Source organism: Zootoca vivipara, chromosome 2, assembly GCF_963506605.1.
Source record: "Zootoca vivipara chromosome 2, rZooViv1.1, whole genome shotgun sequence".
Lineage (NCBI taxonomy): Eukaryota > Metazoa > Chordata > Lepidosauria > Squamata > Lacertidae > Zootoca > Zootoca vivipara.
In genome coordinates this window covers 3,882,189-3,900,200 of record NC_083277.1, presented here as the reverse complement: position 1 = coordinate 3,900,200, position 18,012 = coordinate 3,882,189, and the positions used below count along the sequence as shown (strand labels likewise).

The 18,012-nt window shown below is 46.0% G+C and overlaps 1 protein-coding gene across 7 annotated transcripts in view; it reads right to left on the bottom strand.

Moving 5' to 3' along the window:
• The window catches only part of LOC118081131 (uncharacterized), a 28,948-nt gene that overhangs the window by 688 nt on the left and 10,248 nt on the right, over positions 1 to 18,012 (bottom strand). For 4 of the 7 annotated variants that reach the window (XM_060268993.1, XM_060268991.1, XM_060269003.1 and 1 more), the window contains 11 exons: positions 17,858 to 17,938; positions 16,208 to 16,532; positions 14,314 to 14,633; positions 13,120 to 13,299; positions 10,542 to 10,797; positions 9,225 to 9,544; positions 8,021 to 8,200; positions 5,217 to 5,460; positions 4,251 to 4,570; positions 3,737 to 3,916; positions 1,141 to 1,521 (listed from right to left, as the gene is read on the bottom strand). In XM_060268993.1, the coding sequence (XP_060124976.1) occupies positions 1,141 to 1,521; positions 3,737 to 3,916; positions 4,251 to 4,570; positions 5,217 to 5,460; positions 8,021 to 8,200; positions 9,225 to 9,544; positions 10,542 to 10,797; positions 13,120 to 13,299; positions 14,314 to 14,633; positions 16,208 to 16,532; positions 17,858 to 17,938 (2,787 nt within the window). The remainder of the gene's footprint in view (positions 1 to 1,140; positions 1,522 to 3,736; positions 3,917 to 4,250; positions 4,571 to 5,216; positions 5,461 to 8,020; positions 8,201 to 9,224; positions 9,545 to 10,541; positions 10,798 to 13,119; positions 13,300 to 14,313; positions 14,634 to 16,207; positions 16,533 to 17,857; positions 17,939 to 18,012) is intronic. The other 3 variants (XM_060268994.1, XM_060268997.1, XM_060269007.1) reach the window with 3 other exon arrangements.

Here is an 18,012-nt window from a genome sequence, read left to right as displayed (position 1 = left end):
CAGATTTAATTCCAGACCATGGTCAGTCTGCCGCAGTAATGTAGGAAGCTTGGAAAAACTGGAAATACGCTAATATTGAATGAATTTTGAAATAGATTTCCTTATGTGCTGCAGATCAGCCTGATGGTATATCCGTACTGTACTTTCTGAACCCAATTTGTTTCAACAAACTTTCCCCGCTGGATCAAAAGTTCGCTCTGCCTTAAATACACATTTACTATCTACTTGCACCGGCAGGGGCGTACCCAGGATCAAAACTGGGGGGGGGGGGGTGAGAGGGGAAGAGAGAGGGAAGGAAGGAGGGAGGGAGGGAAGAGAGAGAAGGAAAGAAGGAAGGGGTGGGTTGGTGAGAGAGAGAAAAGGAAGGAAGGAGGGAAGGAAGGAAGGAAGGAAGGAAGGAAGGAAGGAAGGAAGGAAGGAAGGAAGGAAGGAAGGAAAGAAAGAAAGAAAGAAAGAGAAAGAAGGAAGGAAGGAAGGAAGGAAGGAAGGAAGGAAGGAAGGAAGGAAGGAAGGGGTGAGATAGAGAGAATGGAGGGAGAGAGAGAAAAAAAGAAAGAGGGGGGAAGGAAGGATGGAGCTCCCGTCCGTCGTCCCCCCGCTCAGGCTGCTCCTACCCCCTCCCACGTTCCTGTCGTTGGCTGCAGCTGCGGAGGGGGCGAAAACAGCCCAATTTCAGGCTGCTCCCCCCATTCCTGTCATTGGCTGCAGCCACAGAGGGGGCGAAAAAAGCCCGATTTCGGGCTGCTTCTCCCCACCCCACGTTCCGGTTGCTGGCTGCAGCCGCGGAAGGGACGGAAACAGCCCGATTTCCATAACCCGCAGCAACTTTCCCCCTTCAGTTTTCAGAGGGAAAAAGTGCGGGTTATGGTCCATAAAATACGGTAATAATATTATTTTTTTGCTTCTGGGGGGGCAGCTGCCCCCCTGCCCCTCGCTGGGTACGCCCATGTGCACGGGTGTGCTTTTGAACTGCTAGGTTGGCAGGAGCTGGGACAGAGCAAACGGGAGCTCACTCCGTTGTGCGGATTCGAACCGCCGACCTTCTGATCGGCAAGCCCAAATGGCTCAGTGGTTACTTTAGACCACCGCGCCACCCACAACGGTTTGAATGGGAAAACTTAGTTCGGTAACTATACTTACTCATTGAGGAACAGGTAGGGCATTGTTGGCTGATATACCACTGCTTCACATGCCTCTCTGTGGCAGGTGCTGATCTGCTATTTGCAGTTGCCGTGAGACGACCACCACCACTACTTGCTTGCTCCAGGGCTGCTTCCGGAAGTCCTTGAGGAGGGCACCCCAAAACAGATTCAACCGCAGAGGCACCTGCATCTTCTACCTCCTCCTTTATCTCCTTGTACTCAATCTGCTCTTCTGGAAGGGAAGGGGCTGGCTGGTGGCAGAAGGGAGGAGAAGGAGGAGTTCCTTGGGGTTCCTCTTCAGAAGACGGGGTCATTGCCTCCTCCTGCTCCCATCCTTCGCTCTCTTCTCTGCATCTGGTCACCCTCCTTGCAGCTTCAACTACAGAAACAAATGGAGGTGGTGATAATTAAAAATAGTATCTAAGACACAGAACATAAAAATGTAGAAGGAGCTTGCTGGACCACGCCAATGGCCCATCTAGTCTAGCTTCCTGTTCTCACAGTGGCCAAGCAGATGCCTGTGGGAAGCAGGATTCGAACACGAGAGCCCTTTCCCCTCCTGCAGTTTCCAGAAACTGGGATTCAGAAGCATTGCTCCAATTGTGGAGGCAGAGCACAGCCGTTATGCATAGCTGCCAAGTTATCCCTTATTTTAAGGGATTTTCCCTTATGCTGAATAGGCTTCCTCGCGAGAAAAGGGAAAACTTGGCAGCTATGCCGTTATGGCTAGTAGCCATCCCTGCCTCTTGTGGCAGTGAGTTCCATAGTTTAACTGTGTACTGCATGACGGACTTTCTTTTATCTGTCCTGAATGTTCCAATGTTCTGCTTCTTTGAACGTGCACTACTTATGATATAAACATTATGAACATTATTATAATCTTTATATTGTTTATAATTCATATGACGTGTAAGCTTCACCAAATGTTTTGTTCTGCGAATAGCAGGAGAAATTCTAATTTTACTGGAAAATAAAACGGCACGGGGCAGTTACAAATTTTCTTTTGCACCTCTGTTCCAACCAACCAACAATTTTTTATTGGTTTTTAAACAAATACAATAACCATTAAACACTTATCCAGCAGAACATCTAATGGTGCTTGTTTTATCCATTGCCTCTAGACATGCACTTACAGATTCACCATTCAGACATATTACTTATTGTAAACTCTCCACTGAGAATACTGAGCGGTTGGTAGCAGGAGGTCTTGATTTTGGTCATTAACATGGTTACAGAAAGGGGTCCACATTTATTTGAAGGTGTCTCTATTTGTGTTGCCTTTAACTGCCTGTACTGTACCACTGTTCTTATAATAAAAACTTTATGGATTTTAGAAAACAGAAATAAACAAAAGAACACAAAATACCGGAAAAGCAAAAGCTTTTAAAATGACAAAAGATCAGTATTTTTTTTCCTCCCTCTCTCCCAACACTAGAACTTGTGGGCATTTCTGCTGCAGCAGACCCTTCCTATGTCCTTAAGTTACAAAATAATGCAAAGGTAAAGGGACCCCTGACTGTTAGGTTAGGTTGCGTGCTCATCTCGCTCTATAGCTCTATAGGCTGAGGGAGCCGGTGTTCGTCCCAGCTTCTGGGTCATGTGGCCAGCACGACTAAGCCGCTTCTGGCGAACCAGAGCAACGCACGGAAACGCCGTTTACCTTCCCGCCAGAGCGGTACCTATTTATCTACTTGCACTTTGACATGCTTTCGAACTGCTAGGTTGGCAGGAGCTGGGACCGAGCAACGGGAGCTCACCCCGTTGCAGGGATTCGAACCGCCGACCTAGCGATCGGCAAGCCCTAGACTCTGGTTTAACCCACAGCGTCACCCATGTCCCTCAAGTTACAAAATACCTAGTCATAAAGGATGCTTTCCTTTTAAAAACGCACACATAAAAACTCCTCACTACTATCTTATCAGTCAAGGGGCCGCTTTCGGACCACTGTCCTGATCAAAGCTGGAATATTTTGTATGACAATGTGGTCTATGAAACATTTTAAATATATAGAAATATATAGAAACCTTTTCTGTTCTTTTTATGAGTTTGTATTTGTATGAATTATATGTTATTGTACAGTGGAACCTCAGTTTATGAACACCTCGGTTTACAAATTTTCGGTTTACAAACGCCGCGGACCCATCTGGAACGGATTAATTCACTTTCCATTACTTTCAATGGGAAAGTTCGCTTCAGTTTATGAACAGACTTCCGGAACCAATTACACCCATGCTTCGGGTTAAGTACGCTTCAGGTTGAGTACTCCGCGGACCCGTCTGGAACGGATTAATCCACTTTCCATTACTTTCAATGGGAAAGTTCGCTTCAGTTTATGAACGCTTCAGTTTATGAACAGACTTCCGGAACCAATTGTGTTCATAAACCGAGGTACCACTGTATTTACGTAGAAGAAATGTATAATGCTTTATATCTCTTTGTCCCTTTTCTTTCTTCTCTTTCTTCTTTTCTGTTTTTGTACTAAATGTTGTTGTGTATATATGTTTTTAATCTAAACCAATAAAGATTATTAAAAAAATTTTTTTTAAATATATATATATATATAAAAATAAATAAACTGCTTGACTCCTAAGTACCTAAAGGAGCGATTGTGCCAGTATCAACCACCTTGGGCCCTACGACCGGCAGGGGAGGCCCGGTTGGCAGTGCCCCTTCCAGCTGCTGCCCAGCGGCTGCTGGCTTGTGGCAGGGCCTTATCGGCGGCAGCTCCCCATTTGTGGAATTGCTCTCGTTGTCGGTCTCTGACGCATCCACTGCTGAAACGGAGAGAGAAACCGACATGAATGGCCGGGGGGGGGGGGAGGAAGAGTAAGGGACTGTCCAATCAGTGTACAGCAGGGGTGGCTAACCTCAAAGCTTTCCAGGGAAAGTGCTTTGGGGAGAGGGGGAGAGACTGTGCCCTCATGTTAAATGCCAGCACCCTTTCCCCCACCCCAGGAAAAAAACAACACTACATGGAAAGCCACCAGGTTGCCGAAGGCGGATCTGTTTTGAAGAGTCAGTTAATAAAAAGATACAGGAATGATAAATCTGGGGGGGGGGGGGAAATCAGAAGACCCTGCAAATCAGAAGGTTTCTTTCAAAACATACCAGGCTTTCTGTGCTCCCCAAAAGGTGGTTTCCCAGCTGCCATCCAAATCGAAGTCACTTCCTTGTAGAAGGGAGGAGGGTTCTTGACTCTGACTTGTCCACAGGCCGCCTCGATGCCCTGATTGAAAAAGTCAATCTTCAGGCGCTTCCACTTGGCGCGGAGTTGGCAGGTGGATCTCGAGTACCCCAGAGCGAGCATTTCATCCTGCAAGGCTTTCCAGTGCTTCTCGTTCCCAGCCGTGCTACTGCTCATAAACACCTTGATGCCGGGGCTACGGGCGATTATAGAGAGCATCTTTTGGGTTTCGTCTCCGGTCCATCTAGGATGACAACACGCAAGAGTCAAAAAAGTGTATTGGCACTATAAAATAAATCAAGATGTATTCTCTCTCTCTCTCTAGCAAAACTACTTGGTTTGGGGAGTTTGGCTGGTTAATGTAAGAACATAATGAGAGCCTGTTGGATCAGGCCAATGGCCCACCTAGCTCAGAGTTGAGTCACCCTGCCTAGCGGCCATTAAGAGCCCTCTCCTTCGTGAATTTGCCCAATCCTCTTCTGTTCCACAGTTTATGGGCTGTGTGAAGAGTACTTTATTTACCCTGCGTCTTCCAACATAATGCTTTTGCTTTCACCTCAGAAACCAACACAGTATATGCTATATAAATGATAATTGTAACTACTACTACTACTTCTTCTGGGCTGCATCAATAGGAGTATAGCATCAATAGGAGTATGAGTCCAAAATGACTCCCAGGCTGTGCACCTGGTCCTTCAGGGGCACAGTTACCCCATTCAGAACCAGGGAGTCCTCCACACCTGCCTGCCTCCTGTCCTCCATGAACAGTACTTCTGTCTTGTCAGGATTCAACCTCAATCTGTTAGCAGCCATCCATCCTCAAACCGCCTCCAGGCACTCACACAGATGGGTTTCTCTATGGATATTAAGCAGTTGTACTTGCAAATCACCTTTTCCAGCAGGCAGGACACTCTTCCCGTTCCCCCACGTTTTGCGGTGTTTGGTCTCGCGAGTGGCCTGCGATTCCGGAGAAGTTGCCACACACATGAGCAGAACTCTCGTTGCTTCTGATCCCCTCCCGCTTCTTCATTTCATCTTGATCCCAGTCGTCCTCTTCCGTGTGTGGACAGCTAGCGCAGTCCTCGTACACCGGGTGGGCTTGGCATTCGTTGTCTGTCTCCCAAACATCCCCTCCTGAAACAGAGAGGAGGCAAATGGGTTTGCTGTGATTATCGATTTCATTTATCAAGAAGAGTTTGGATTTTATATCCCGCTTTATCACTACCCGAAGGAGTCTCAAAGCGGCTAACATTCTCCTTTCCCTTCCTCCCCCACAACAAGCACTCTGTGAGGTGAGTGAGGCTGAGAGCCTCCAGAGAGAAGTGTGACTAGCCCAAGGTCACCCAGCAGCTGCATGTGGAGGAGCGGAGACGTGAACCCGGTTCCCCAGATTAGGAGTCTACCGCTCTTAACCACTACACCACACTGGCTTTCAACCGCTTCCTACGGCTTATTGAAAACCTCTCTTATACATCTTATCAACCGCTTATCAACCGCTTCCTACGAGGCATCTCAAAGCAACGTCGCAATATAAACATTGATTTAACAAATTCAGGTGGACATTAAAGGGCTATTTAAGGAAATGCTATAGTTTGATGGACTCGCGAGCAGGATTTGAAACGTGAGCAACAGAAGGAACTGGAGAACACAGTATTGATGTATTGGTATGAGAGAGAGGTTTTCAATCTTTTTGAGTCCATGGCTCCCTTGGCCAACTTCCTTCTTTCTGCAGCATCCCTGTGGGGCTCAGCAACCCAGTTATGCCCCCCCCCTGTCTGCAGAACCAGCAGCCCCTCACTCCTTTTCAAACACCCTCCTTTGTGGAGTGTTTCTGCCTCTCCTCCTCTCCCCTCTCCTTGGGAGTTCTCTGGGCAGCCGCTGCCACCATCTCTGGTCTTTAAGCTGCCCCTTGGCTCCGAAAAGAGGTGCCTCCTCATACACAGGGGCCTGGGAAGAGGATGCCCCCAGCCTTAGTAATAATAATAATAATAATAATAATAATAATAATTTATTATTTGTACCCCGCCCACCCAGCTGTGTTTCCCCAGCCACTCTGGGCGGCTTCCAACAAATATTAAAATACATTAAAATGTCACACATTAAAAAACTTCCCTAAACAGAACTGCCTTCAGATGTTTTCTAAATGTCAGGTACAGTCATACCTCGGTTTAAGAACGCCTCGGTTTGAGGATTTTCAGTTTAAGTACTCCACGGACCTGTCTGGAACGGATTAATCCACTTTCCATTACTTTCATTGGGAAAGTTCGCTTCAGGTTAAGTACGCTTCAGGTTAAGTACGGACTTCCGGAACCAATTACACTCATATCTTGGGTTAAGTACGCTTCAGGTTGAGTACTCCGCGAACCCGTCTGGAACAGATTAATCCAACCTTCAGGTTAAGTACGCTTCAGGTTAAGTACAGACTTCCGGAACCAATTGTGTTTGTAAACCGAGGTACCACTGTAGTTGTTTATCTCCTTGACATCTGATTAGAGGGCGTTCCACAGGGCGGGCGCCACCACCAAGAAGGCCCTCTGCCTGGTTCCCTGTAGCCTCACTTCTCTCAGTGAGGGAACCATCAGAAGGCCCTCGGCACTGGACTTTAGTGTCGGGGTTGAACGATGGGGGTGGAGACGCTCCTTCAGGTATACTCCTTCAGGTATCCAGAATGCGACAGCTAAACTGGTGACTGGGAGCGGCTGCCGAGACCACATAACACCGGTCTTGAAAGATCTACATTGGCTCCCAGTAGGTTTCCGAACACAATTCAAAGTGTTGGTGCTGACCTTTAAAGCCCTAAATGGCCTCCCGGACACTGAGGTTCAGCGCCAAGGTCCTTCTCAGTAGTGGCGCCCGTCCTGTGGAATGCCCTCCCATCAGAGGTCAGAGAGATAAACAACTACCTGACATTTAGAAAATACCTAAAGGCAACCCTGTTTAGGGAAGTTTTTAATCTGTGATATTTGATGTATTTTGTTGGGCACTAGTCTTGAAAGACCTATGTCTTGAAAGCCCTAGATTGAGGGCACTAGGAGAAGGGGACGACAGAGGACGAGATGGTTGGACAGTGTTCTCGAAGCTACGAACATGAGTCTGACCAAACTGCGGGAGGCAGTGCAAGACAGGAGTGCCTGGCGTGCTCTGGTCCATGGGGTCACGAAGAGTCGGACACGACTAAACGACTAAACAACAACAACAACAACAATGTTTGTTGGAAGCTGCCCAGAGTGGCAGGGGAAGCCCAAGCAGATTGGTGGGGTATGAATAATAATAATAATAATAATAATAATAATAAATTATTATTATTATTATTATTATTATTATTATTATTATTACTGTGCAGCAGAAGGGAGGGGGGATTAAAACACCATGAAAAATGGGGCGGGAAGTTGGGAAAATACAAATTTTCTATGTATGGATGTACATAGGTTAAACTTTTGAAAATTCAATAAAAATTTACAACAACAAACCAGTTTGTTATTCCACGAAAGACCCCAAAAGAGAGTAGGAAACAGAACAGTGGGAATTCCAGAATAATTGCAGACTACCACTGATGTGTTTGATGCTTTTATTGTTGTTACCACAGCACTGTCTTTTTAGATTGCATTCCGCCGTATGACATTTTAAACAAAAGTGCAGCCTGCAAAACATTTAAGCAAAATGCATAAATAAATATGGCTAGGAACTGGCGTACCTAAAGGAGCGACTCTACTGGTATCAACCACCTCGGGTCCCACGATCCGCAGGGGAAGCCTGGTGGCTGGTGCCTCTTTGGGCTGCTGCCTAGTGGTCGCTGGCCTGTCGCAGGGCCTTATTGGGGGTAGCTCCCCGTTTGTGGAATTGCTTTCGTTGTCCGTCTCGCACACATCCACCACTTAAATTGAGAGAGAAACCGAAAAATGAGTGGAAACATGGTTGGAGGCCTTAAGGCTTTCTGAATATTGGTTTCTGGAAACCGAGGGAAGTGCTCTTGGTGGGCTAAAGCTTCCCCATACCTGGTATAGATAGATCTTCAATGGAGCAAGCGATGGGTCTTTCCACATCACCTTTGCTATCTGGCTTTCCTCAATGTTGTTATAGAAATAGGACAGCGAGAAATATTCAAACATACATAGCTTACATGCCTTCAAAGTAGACCCCCTCTGATACAATGCACCGTTGACAACTTCCGCAGAATTGTTGGAAACTTCTGGCAAAGTCCTCTTTTCATACGGCTTTCAGTTCCCTCGTCACAGCCGCTTGGACGTGTGAAATGTTGGAAAATCAGTGCAGATTTCAGTTTTGGGAAAAGAAAGAAATCTGGTGGGGCCAGATCGGGAGAATATGGAGGGTGGGACAACTCGCTAACCTCAGTAACGGTTTCATGCGGAATATGCAATTCTTCCACCATCAATAGCTCACAAACTCTCTTCCAACTCTATGATTCTATGATTCTATTATGTCAAGAATGCTTTGATGGCGTTTCCTGCTTGGCTGTCTTTTGAGTTACAGTTTCATCTCCGTACACAATTGTGAGCATTTCATGCATTTCCAATGCCGATTGTATGTTCGAATATTTCTCGCTGTCTGATTTCTGTGACCGCTCACCAAACTTTCCAATCACACCTTGTATTTCAGTGTTGTTATACCTACTGACTTACAACTCCCATCGACCCCAGATTGGCGAAGGCTGCCCTAAATAAACCACCTGGGTCATGAGAATCATTGGAGTTGGAAGGGACCCCAAGGGTCATCTAGTCCAGCCCCTGCAATGCATGAACCACAAGTAAAGTTCTGTAGTCTTGTATGCACTTGTAGGCTTGGGGGGGGGGTGCTGGAATGAAAAATATGGGGAAAAACACCACACCCAGAAACAAAATATCCTGCAAATAGTAAGGATTTTCCTTGAAAAACCCTACCAGGTTTTCTGCGTTCCCCGAAAGGCGGCTTCCCTGCCGCGATCCAGATGGCAGTTAATTCCTTGTAGAAGGCAGGAGGATGCTTGACTCGAATTTGTCCACATGCTGCCTTGATTCCCCGATTGAAAAAGTCGATCTTCAGGCGCTTCCACTTTGCACGGAGTTGGCAGGTGGATCTCGAGTATCCCAGGGCATGCATGCTATCCTGCAAGGACTTCCAGTACTTCTCGTTCGTAGCCGTGCTACTGCTCATAAACACCTTGGTGCCGGCGCTCTGAGCTATTATGGATAGCATCTTTTGGGTTTCATCTCTGGTCCACCTACGACAACACGCAAGAGTGAGGCATTGTATACAGCAAAACAAGCTCTCTCTCCCCCTAACAAAACTACAGTGGTGCCTCGCTTAACGAATGCCCTGCTTAACGAACTTTTCGCTTAACGAAATGCTTTTTCTAGCGGAGGTTGCCTCGCTAGACGAATTCGTTTTCATCTAGCGAATCGCGGTTTCCCATAGGAATGCATTGAAATTCAATTAATGCGTTCCTATGGGGGAAAAAAAATTCAAAAAAAATTCAATGCATTCCTATGGGATTCGCTAGATGAATTTTTTCGTTATAAGAAAAGACCCGTGGAACAAATTAAATTCGTCTAGCGAGGCACCACTGTAGCTGGTTTGAAGAGTCCAGTTGGCTGTTCTTGTTGTTAATTGAATTTATATTATATACCCAAAACCCGGAGGTCTCAGGGCAGTTCAGAGAACAAATTCAAAATATAAAACCACATAATATATACAGTTGTACATTGGAAGTCGAACGGAATCTGTTCCGGAAGTCTGTTTTGACTTCCAAAACCAACGTGCGGCTTCTGACGTTCGGCTTCCAAGAGAACGTTCGAAAACCAAACCATTTACTTCTGGGTTTCGATCGTTCGGGGCCCAAAACTTTCGAGAACTAGGCTGTTCGAAAACCAAGGTACTACTGTAATCAAAATAAAAACAACAACCCAATAACCCCCTCCTCCAAAAGACCCACATTTTAAAAGGGCTTAAAATGGCTTAAAAGGGTTAACGAAGAGTCGGACACGACTAAACAACAACAACATTCCCCAACCACTGGTCCTGTTAGCTAGGGATCATGGGAGTTGTAGGCCAAAACATCTGGAGGGCCGCAGTTTGGGGATGCCTGATTTAGACAGAAGCAACCTTCAGAAGTCTCCGTGTGTCGTTTGTTCTCTAATCTGCAAATGGCCTGTTCTCTTTGTTGGCTCCCTGTCCGAGGTTTTCTGTATGGGTGTCAATGTGCTGATTTACAAGCAAACCTTTTCCCACACGCAGGGCACTCTTTCCTTCCATCTCTCCGAAGGTTGCTTTGGGCTCGTAACTGCGCCGCAATTTCACATAAGTTGCCGTCGGGGCATGAAAGGGGCTCGTGACTCCTCTCGCTGTTTTTACTTCCCTCCTGCTTCTTCATTCCATCCTGATTCCACGCGTCGTCCTCTGTGTCGGGACACTTATTGCCTTCCCCAAACACTGGGTGTGCTTTGGTTTCGTTCTCTGTCTCCCAAACATCCTCTCCTGAAATGAAAAGAGAAAACGTGAATATTAAGTCAGTTTGTATTTCTTGGCGCAGAAAGTAGTGATCTGATGTATAGAGAATTTAGGGTGATGACTTTTTCATTTTTTTTCTCAAACATTATTTCCTGTAGCACAAATGGATGAACTTTTGCCTATTAATGACTAAAATGAGGTATATTCCATTGAAATATTTAAAAAGGTTACGCACAAACCGTTTTAAATTTTTTTGTATGCCGTTTTACCATTTCATAAAATTGTATTAACAATTCTATATATATTTCGTATCAAATTTGGACACAACATTCTACAATGGGGAGTGTTCTTAGCAACATAGGTTATACAAATGTCACACCTGCACAAGGTAAAAGCCCCTTTTTGGGACCTCAAAACTCAGCCAGCAGACCCTGCCGAGCAAGCTGGGAAAAGAACCTACAGGAGAGGTAGCAAAACATCGTCCTCTAGCGGCGTCTATACTGTTACTGTAGCTAAAAAAAAGCTTCCTTGTGTGTTTGATGACCCTATATAATGTTGTATATACGTGACTCTAAAGCTTGGGTTCAATTTTATATCTGCTTACATTGACTTCAAAAAGCGTAAAAAAACTGATAAATAAAATTTTTAAAATCATTTTGTGCGTGAAGTTTTTTTTTATCAAATCTCTTTGAAAGGAAGATTTTATCTAATCTTTAATGAAAGCTCATCAAATTATGACACAGGGAAATGAAGTTGTAAAAAAGTCATCACCCTAGTAAAGATCTTTTCTATTCTAATTCATACAAGAGGGTTCTGGAAGCTTCTCTGTGTGAAAGAAACTTCATGATGTTTGGGTTATTCCTTCCGAGAAGCTGAGTACAGCTGGCTTACACTGGGTCTGTTATCTGTCAGTCAAGGTCACGCTGGCTATAAAAGTAGGCCCAGAAGGAGCCTGGGTTTCACACTTTCTCTTTCTATCTCTTTTCCTTCTGGTGTGGAACACGAAGTATGCTTAGTGTTAAGGTTTAGTTTTATTATTATTGTAAGGTCAAGTTATTGTAAGGTCAAGTCTGCTGCAACTGGATTTCTTATGGACAGGGCCAATCCTGAATGTATTGGATTTGTGACCATTATGCTCATTTATTTACTCTGCTGGATGGAATACAGTGGTGCCTCGCTAGACGAATTTAATTCGTTCCGACGGTCAATTCGTCCTACGAAAAATCCGTCTTGCGAGCACCATTTCCCATAGGAATGCATTAAAAGTTAATTAATGCATCCCTATGGGCTCTGGGGGCTGGCGGCAGTGGTGGCGCTTGCTGGCTTGGCTCGCGGAAGGCAGGCAGCCAGGCGGCAACTTGCCGGGCTCTTGCCGCCTGCCTGCCTTCCCTGAGCCAAGAGAGCAAGCGCTGCTGCCGACGGCAGTCCCCGAGCTGAAGCGCAGCGGCCGCTTGGCTCAGGGAAGGGGGCTTGCTCGGGGAAGGCAGGCAGACAGGCGGCAACAGCCCCGGAGCTTCCTCGGGCTGTTGCCGCCTGCCTGCCTGCCTTCCCCGAGCCAGGCAGGTGGCGAAAAGCCCCCGCACCGCCGTGCTTCGGCTCCGGGGGACGGAGCCAAAGTGTGGCGGTGCGAAAGCGAAAAGCTCCTTGCTGTCGGCGAAAAGCTCCTTGCTGTCGGCGAAAAGCTCCTTGCTGTCGTTCCTCTCCCCCCACCGCCAACAGCAAGGACAGATCCCGGGATCTGCCGGCATACAGCTTCCAGGTCATGTGGCCAGCATGACAAAGCCGCTTCTGGCGAACCAGAGCAGCACACGGAAACGCCGTTTACCGTCCCGCTGTAGCAGTACCAATTTATCTACTTGCACTTTGACGTGCTTTCGAACTGCTAGGTTGGCAGGAGCTGGGACCAAGTAACAGGAGCTCACCCCGTCACGGGGATTCGAACCACCGACCTTCTGATCAACAAGCCCTAGGCTCTGTGGTTTAACCCACAGCGCCACCTGCGTAATGATAGATTACTCTTATGATTATCACAGAACCATAGAATTGTGGAGATGGGAAGGACCCCGAGGGTGTACCAGTCCAACCCCGTCGACCTTTTCAACTGCATATTATTTCATAATCCATATTTTATACTTCTCCATATTGTTCAAGAAATTTGCTACAAGTGTTATCAAAATCCTGCCAACGTTTTCATCTGATTACAGTCGTCCCCTAAATAAATTATATAATTTCCCCTTTCTTTATTGAAGATTTTGTTCCTGAGCTTCCCTGTCAGTTTTGCCATTTCGGCCTTTTATTCAGCCTGTAGATTCTTAAATGAAACAAGGAAGTATTTTGGGACACAAGTACCCAAAGGAGCGACTCTCTGGGTATCAGTGATCTCAGAGCCTACAGTTGGTAAGGGAGGTCTTGCTGGTGGGGCTGCTTCTGGCTGCTGCCCGGTTGGCGCTGCCCAGTGACAAGGCCTTCTGAACGGTGGCTCCCCATTTGCGGAATTGCTTTCATTGTCCGTCTCCCACACATCCACCACTGAAATGGAGAGAGAATCCAGCGTGAGTGGAATGTCCAATCAGTGAATGAGCCAAATCAACAGTTCACAGATTCCAGCAGAGAACAGAAAGTTAAGATACTGGGATGAGGAATATGGATGAGATCAAGGATTGTTTGGATTAAAGGTAAAGGGACCCCTGACCATTAGGTCCAGTCGTGACCGACTCTGGGGTTGCGGCGCTCATCTCACGTTATTGGCCGAGGGAGCCGGCGTACAGCTTCCAGGTCATGTGGCCAGCATGACAAAGCTGCTTTTGGCAAACCAGAGCAGCACATGGAAACACTGTTTACCTTCCCGCTGTAGCAGTACCTATTTATCTACTTGCACTTTGACATGCTTTCAAACTGCTAGGTTGGCAGGAGCTGGGACCGAGCAACGGGAGCTCACCCCGTTGCGGGGATTTGAACCGCTCACCTTCTGATCGGCAAGCCCTAGGCTCTGTTGTTTAACCCACAGTGCCACCCGCGCCCTCTTTGTTTGGGTTAGAGGACCGCATAACACCTTGGTTGTCGAACGTTTCGGAAGTCAAATGGTCTTCCGGAACGGATTGCGTTCGACAACCGAGGTTCCACTGTAACTAGAATTATTAATTAGAATGTTGCGAAAGCATAAAGACATGGTGAATGTTGCATTGGAGGAAATACGATTTAAAATTAAGATTAATGATTTATATGGATGGATAAAAGAAGATTACTTGATTAAATGGGAAGATAGATAAAAGTCTAAGCAGGAATTGAACAAGCCCAGTCGATGGGAATAGAACGCATGGGAAAGTATTAGAAATAAAAAGTATCATGCTTCATTATGAGCAGCAAAGGGGGCACGGAAAAGAAGTATCTTGAAAGGGGGCTGGATAGTCAACTGTTAAATCTGTGTTAAATTCGAATTAATTTGTTGCTAATCCGTTAAATATTTGGAAAATTAATACAAAATAATTGGCAAAAAGGGGGGGGAACCCTGGAAATCAGGTTTCCCCCCCTTTAAAAACTTACCAGGCTTTTTCCGTTCCCCGAAAGGGGGCTTCCCAGCTGCAAGCCAGATGGAAGTCACTTCTTTATAGAAGGGAGGGGGGTGCCTCACCCGGACGTCTCCGTCGGCCGCCTTTAAACCCTGGTTGAAGAAGTCAATCTTCAGGCGCTTCCATTTGGCACGGAGCTGGCAAGTGGACCGGACGTAGCCCTCGGCGAGCATATCAATCTGCAAGGCTCTCCAGTATCTTTCGTTGGTAGCCGAGCTGCTGCTCATGAAAACCTTTATGCCGGGGCTGTGTGCTATTATGCAAAGCATTTTCTGGGTCTCCTCTCTTGTCCACCTATGGCAACGGGCAAGAGTGAGAAACTACGGTTGCTATGCAATAAACAAAGGCGAGAAACCCCCTTGCAAGACTAGCTAGTTTGTGGTACCTGGGAGTCATTTTGGACTCACAGCTGTCCATGGAGGCACAGGTTAATTCTGTGTCCAGGGCAGCTGTCTACCAGCTCCATCTGGTACGCAGGCTAAGACCCTACTTGCCTGCGGACTGTCTTGCCAGAGTGGTGCATGCTCTAGTTATCTCCCGCTTGGACTACTGCAGTGCACTCTACGTGGGGCTACCTTTGAAGGTGACCAGGAAACTGCAATTAATCCAGAATGCGGCAGCTAGACTAGTGACTGGGAGTGGCCGCTGAGACCACATAACACCGGTCCTGAGAGATCTAGGAGAGTAGGGTACATTGCTATGAGACAGTTCAGAAGGCCATGAATACATTAATTGTAGTAGTAGCGGTAGTAATAATGCATGACCCACAGCCTTTTGCCTACACAGTGGTACCTCGGTTTAAGTACACAATTGGTTACGGAAGTCTGTACTTAACCTGAAGCGAACTTTCCCATTGAAAGTAATGGAAAGTGGATTAATCCGTTCCAGGCGGGTCCGCGGAGTTCTTAAACTGAAAGTACTCAAACCGAGGCATACTTCTACCATATGTGGTGGCTGTGTGAAAAGGTGAAAGTGTTTCAGGAATCAATTTATAACGAACTAAAAAGGATGTTGAGATATACCTTCCCCCCAAAACCGGAAGCTATATTACTGGGATTAATGGGAAGAGAAATTAGGAGGACCAAAAACTGTTCATGTATGCCACTACGGCGGCCAGAGTGATATTAGCCCAAAGGTGGAAAGCATCAGAAATTCCAACTGTAGACGAATGGAGAGAGAAAATGATGGAATATTCAGAATTGGCAAGGTTGACAGGAAGAATAAGAGAGCAGAAAGAGCAAATGTTTCAGGAAGAGTGGGGTAAATTTGGAGATTATCTAAAGGAATATTGTAAAAATGTTAAAACACTAGTAGGATTAACTTAAAAAATACAACATAAGAAATATCTAGCCCTGTCAATATGTATGTTCAGAAATCATATGAGAGAAAGGCAGGGAAGAAAGGTTAAAGCGCAGAAAATGAAAGGAAGAAAATAGAAAACCAAGAATGAGGAAGTCAAGTTCGGAAGAACAAGTATATATGTTTGGAATTGATAAGAGGAGGACAAGAGTTAAGAGATGTAAATAAGAAATGACACATTGTAATTTTTGTGAAATATTTTCTTTTTTTGGTAACAAAGTTTATTTGAATGATAAAAAAACAATAAAAAATGGGGGGGGGGAAATAAAATCCAAAGCGTACTTAAACCGAGGTATGACTGTACTCCCAATATGATGTGTGTGTTTTAAGGGGGGGGGGAGGTTGTATTAAAAACCCCAACCACAGATTGACTTATATTATAAACTGCATAGAAACCACAGTTACCTTCAGCAGCTCCACCTGAGAGGAGATAAAGCTCGATCCACAAATCTACATAAAACAACTACTGGAAACGGATCACTTGAGCCTCGCTAGAAGGAAAACCTCACCTGAGTCTGCTTCCACACTCCAGACACGGTATCTCTCCTATTCGGCTTTTTGTGTAGCCGTTGAGCGTTGAATTACGAGCAAATCTTTTCCCACAGGCGGGGCACTCTTTCTTCCTCTGCCTCCTACGAGTTTTGGGGTGCACCGGAACTTCATAGCAGTCGCTATCCAAGAGAGCAGCTGGTTTCTTCTTCTTCTCCTTGCTTTTATTTCCTTCCTGCTCCTTCGCTCCCCCTTGAGGCCCAACATCTGTCTCTGGGCCATTCTTGCCTTCCTCGGATGCCGGAGGAGCTTTGCATTCGCTGTCCGTCTCCCAAACATCCCCAGCTGAAAGACAAAAGAGACAAACTGGACATGAGTGCAAAGGAGGAAACAAAATGAAGTGCGGACAATTCCATCATGTAAAGACTGACAGTAAAAATGGCTCTGGCTGGACATGCTTTCCAAGTCTTGCTGGGGACGCCAATCCTGCCACAAATTAGATCCCGCTGGTTGATTTGCAGTTCATAGAAAATTAATTGGGGAAACGGTTCAGCCAGGACAGTTGCTTGCTAGGAGAGCTGCGCCTGACAATAAATGGAAGCCAAAGGAAGTGCTAATATTTGTAACGCTAACAAATACGTATTTCCCCATGCCTTGATGGCAGCCCTCAGCACAACTGATTGGCTCTTTTCTCTGGGCTTTATTGTGTCCCAGGCCAATGAGAGATGATTGGGGCTGTGATATGACCACAAGGGCTGGGGGAATGTTCAACTCGCATATTTATCTATTCCATGTATAAATTGCTTACTATCTAAAAGATCTCGAACTGGTTTACACTAGATAATTAAGTGTGTAAATTTGTTTGTTTGTTTGTGTGGGGGTGTGCACTCTCTGACTTTATTTACAGTACAGTGGGACCTCGGTTGTCGAATGCTTCGGAGGTCAAACTTTTTGGCTTTCAAACGCCGACAACCCGGAAGGGAATGCTTCCATTTTCGAACACACCTCGGAAGTCGAATGGCTTCCGAGGCACATTTCTCCATTTTCTCCATTGCAATTGCCAACTGGCAATTGTGCCTCGGTTGTCGAAGGTTTCAGAAGTTGGACGGTCTTCCGGATTGGATTACGTTCGACAACCGAGATTCCACTTTATAAAATTAAAATATAGATAATATGAAGCACAAAATGCTGGCTGCTCCCGCCTCCTGCAGACCCTGCTAAAAGCAACACAAAAAATGGCTTTCAAATGCTGCATCTATAAAACTCAATCCTGAAGCTGAGGCTCCAATACTTTGGCCACCTCATGAGAAGAGAAGACTCCCTGGAAAAGACCCTGATGTTGGGAAAGATGGAGGGCACTAGGAGAAGGGGACGACAGAGGATGAGATGGCTGGACAGTGTTCTTGAAGTTTGACCAAACTGCGGGAGGCAGTGCAAGACAGGAGTGCCTGGCGTGCTCTGGTCCATGGGGTCACGAAGAGTCAGACGCGACTAAACGACTAAACAACAACAAAATAAAACTCAAGGCTTTTAAAAACCATGGCTTGAAAAGGCAGGCTTTGCTCTGAAACCCCTCAGTTATCAGATGGATTTCCCCGGGCCTATATCTATCTGAGGGCATCCTGTCATTTCTGGGCGATGTACAGACTCCAAAATATATACAGACCTACCTGTCAAGGTCTCCTGGTCACGCAGGTCTTCTTTTTCTTCAAGCAAGGAGACGAGATCAGATTTAGGCACCAGAGGCCCTTCTTTGAGGGACAATGAAGAAAGATTAAGTTCTTACTTAGGGTACTCGTGGCTGCAAAATTATTCAGAAACAATA